This window comes from Ylistrum balloti, unplaced genomic scaffold (assembly GCF_031769215.1).
Source record: "Ylistrum balloti isolate Yb309-2 unplaced genomic scaffold, AGI_CSIRO_Ybal_v1 Utg370662, whole genome shotgun sequence".
In the NCBI taxonomy this organism is placed as follows: Eukaryota; Metazoa; Mollusca; class Bivalvia; order Pectinida; family Pectinidae; genus Ylistrum; species Ylistrum balloti.
Window position 1 is genome coordinate 1,048,213 of NW_026782401.1, and position 3,743 is coordinate 1,051,955.

Genomic DNA, 3,743 nt, shown 5'->3' on the forward strand with positions numbered 1-3,743 from the left:
AAAAATATTTCTGATACTTATCTTATTTGTTTTACATCAATTACAAACATTTACCTATAAAAAGAATGAACTCTATATCTATATGTAGAGATCAATGGATACCAAAACTATCATAATTGTTAATTGAATTTTGTTTTTCCGTGCCTAACCAAAAATTTAAGTGGTTTCTGAATAGTATAGTTTGGCACGTGGGAAAACTCATATATCATGTAAAGCACATACTAAGAGTAAACGAATGATAAAAGTCATTGGATTATCAATATGGTTGGTCATGCAGTTATACTTTCAACATATATTTCTATCACTATTATATATGTCATTTGCATTGTTTCTATATCATTCATATTGTATCACAAATGAGTTGCCCCTTTAACAAGGAAATATATTGCTGTACCCTGGATTTATACAAGTCCTCAAGTCGGTTTCCTTTTTCATGTGTAGGAATGTTAAGATTGTGTAAGGGTATTGAATGCACTCAAAATGTTGCAATTACAATGTTTAAAATTGCCTCTTCTTTTTTCTATATATATTTAGAACATCTGTAAAGTACATATGGACTACAGCCAACAACATATACCATTTTTTACATGGAATGTAGGTTAAAACCGCATATGAAAATCGATATTTAAATTTGAAATTCCATACTCCGATATTAACTGACCTTCTTTGTTAATCTAACACACAGATCTTACTAAAAGTGCAAAAAAATTAAAAGATTGTGATTTGTATAAGAGGAAATTTAGTTATCTTTTGGCAAATTCAGCGTTTCTTATCTTTTTGATCAAATCTCTTCAGCTGATACAACGTTAGATAAGGTTTTTAATGTTCTGATTTGATTTCCTGAAAAAGAATCTTGTGATACCAATCAGCATGTGTCAGTAAGAAGACAGCATGCCTCGAATGCACTCAATTAAACAAACCACCCATAATTAAGTTGTTTACCGAGCTAACAATATCATCTAACAAATAAAATATCTGGAAAAAATCATAATTATTTCATTTTTAACCAAATAATGCGCCAGTAGGAAATTAATATACAGCAAGAGTTCCAATAGATTTTGTACTGTTTAAATATCTAGCATAACTGTAGATTTAGGATCCGTGGTTTACTTTACTTATTTATAATCATACAATTTCACTCTTTCAGATATGCTAACGGAGGCAGACAATTTACGACTTGTTCACTGTTGAAATGAATCCAAGAAGTCTTTGATCTTACGTGCTGTACAGGCAGAGAGTTTTTTTTAGTAAGATGTATAGGAAAGTCAACTCTTATTTGCCGAACTCGATTCCGTCCTACTTTAGAACAGGAAACACGTGCGATGCCGGAAGTGGTAACGCATGCGAAGTTCGGCATTCAGATAGTCTACATGATAACCCAGGGTATTATCATCAACATTACGTTTCATACAGTTCTACTATGGACGTTGCTCCCCCTGGAGGCAGAACGCCATATATGCATCCCCATATATTTAGTGCAAATAGCCATAGAGTGCCATCCATAGTGAAAGAGTTTCAGAAAGATTTGTCTAATACTAACATTAGCACCTCTCACAATTGTGTTACTAAAGACGATCCTGATAAATTCCCTCTTACATCCATTAGAGAACTTAGCGTATTCCCAAGAACGGTTTCTATGTCAGCCGATGTTGGTAGTCCGACAGAGGATTCGCTGGACAACCTGACAGAGAAGAAATCGACAAGCGGTGATGAAAGCCAAGACAGCGACTATAGTCCTAGTAAACCCTTCTACCCTTGGATGAAAAGTCAATTTGGTCAGTTGGTATTTGTTAACACAATATCATATACATAAGTGAACGCATTTATGCAGAAAACAATGAAAATCTATAAACACAATAATCAATATTATCAAATATGCATGTTTTATAAATATTTCTTTCACTATTCAGAAAGCCAGGAAAATCAAGTTATATAGTTTATAACTGTGTTTTATTCAAAACTATTTTCATACATCACCTTTAAAATTCAACACTTGTTCTGTAATATTTATATGGCAGATCAGTCTAAAATAAATTATACATCTCATCACAAAAAAACAGCTACATATATAATTATTTTCTATAAATTCATAACATAATTATTTATTTCATTTATTCAAATAAAATATGACATATTTAATTTCCTTGAATCCTATAAACAGCTAGAGAAGGCAAATGGCCCTAAACCTGACCGACGTAAATCACCACAAAATATATAATAATCGTAACTTGTACTATAAACTTCGTTTTCTTATTAAATCTTGATTAAACGTTTAATAATAAGTAGTAAAACAACATAATTATTTGCATAATTTCTGGCAAATTTCTGATAAAACAGCATGAAATTATGGACACGAGTCTAGGACTAAATATAACTCAAATGTTTTGCGAATATATAAATAATACATGTTAGTTTCACTTATAGCAATAAACATGTAATAATCAATTTCACATATTTTATGTCAGACATAAAATGTTTCCATGAATAGGCAATTGATTCAGGTTTTTTTTTATGTATACATAGTGCCAATATACAGAGGTTTAGATTGTAGCCAAGACATAGTGATAAAATAAATGATAACAAACATATCGTCACATCCTTAACTTTGTAATACATGAGCCTGAGCTAGCAATTAACATATACTTAAACGATTAAAGTTGCCTTACAATCCAGGCATAGTGTGTCAATTAAGCTTGAATTATTTTAACCTTCGACACTTTTTGCCAAATTCTATACCTTCGGGTCATTTATTTTATAGCTTATAGTCCGCGTGATGGTCATAAACGTCACAGGAACAGAAATTACGTTTTGTTTCTATCGGTAGAAGATATAGTGGGGAAAGTCAGCCAGAGGCCATTTTAGAGGCCATTTAGGAGACAGTAATGGCTAGTATTTTTAGACTAAATCGTCATTTTTACAGCTAAGAATTGTCATAAAATGGTAGCGGGGCGGAGCATCAGTTCTATGTAACGGTTGTAGGGGATAGAAGAACGGTGATAAACATGTGGATATATGGCTGTTAGTGGGGGCTAATATTTCACCATAAATACAAATTCATTTTGATTTCAGGTCCAAATCGTAAACGGGGAAGGCAGACGTACACACGTTATCAGACGTTAGAACTCGAGAAGGAATTTCACTTTAACAAATATCTGACCAGGAGACGAAGGATAGAAATTGCTCACGTGCTTTGTTTGACGGAACGCCAAATCAAAATTTGGTTTCAAAATCGACGTATGAAGTGGAAAAAGGAGGCAAAATTTATACCTAACTGTGAATCAGGCAAGGATCGAATACCAAAATGACCTATATGAAAACCTTGGTAACGTGGCTATATCATGTGATACTGGATGTTTAAACCTAGGTCACGTGCGAAACACTATGCAGGACTAAAGGATATTCTAACGGACACGGACGTTTTATGTAAGCATATAATATATATATTAGCTGGTTACTATGGAAATCGGAATATTATCACTGATTTTGTTTTCAAATGAATAGCAACAATGAACATGAAAAATGTGAAAGTGAAATTAAATGAGATATATCTAAACCAAGTGGATTGTAATTCTTTGGAAGATGATAGATAGATTCACAGGTAAATCAGCCAAGTGTGTTGATTAGAATTAATTGCATAATATAGCAGTCCTCCATGACAGTGGTGACGTTAATCTTTATCACAAAATAATTTTAGAATATCAAAAATTACCATTATGTTCAAGCACTTAAAACATGGGTTATTA

At 32.5% G+C, this 3,743-nt stretch overlaps 1 protein-coding gene across 1 annotated transcript; it reads left to right on the forward strand.

Annotated features, from left to right (window-relative positions):
- Positions 1–1,252: 1,252 nt before the first annotated feature.
- On the forward strand, positions 1,253–3,305 carry LOC132557358 (homeobox protein Hox-D8-like). The gene is made up of 2 exons (XM_060221849.1): positions 1,253–1,775; positions 3,070–3,305. Exons 1-2 carry the CDS (start codon positions 1,253–1,255, stop codon positions 3,303–3,305), a joined length of 759 nt encoding a protein of 252 aa, XP_060077832.1.
- Positions 3,306–3,743: the final 438 nt, after the last annotated feature.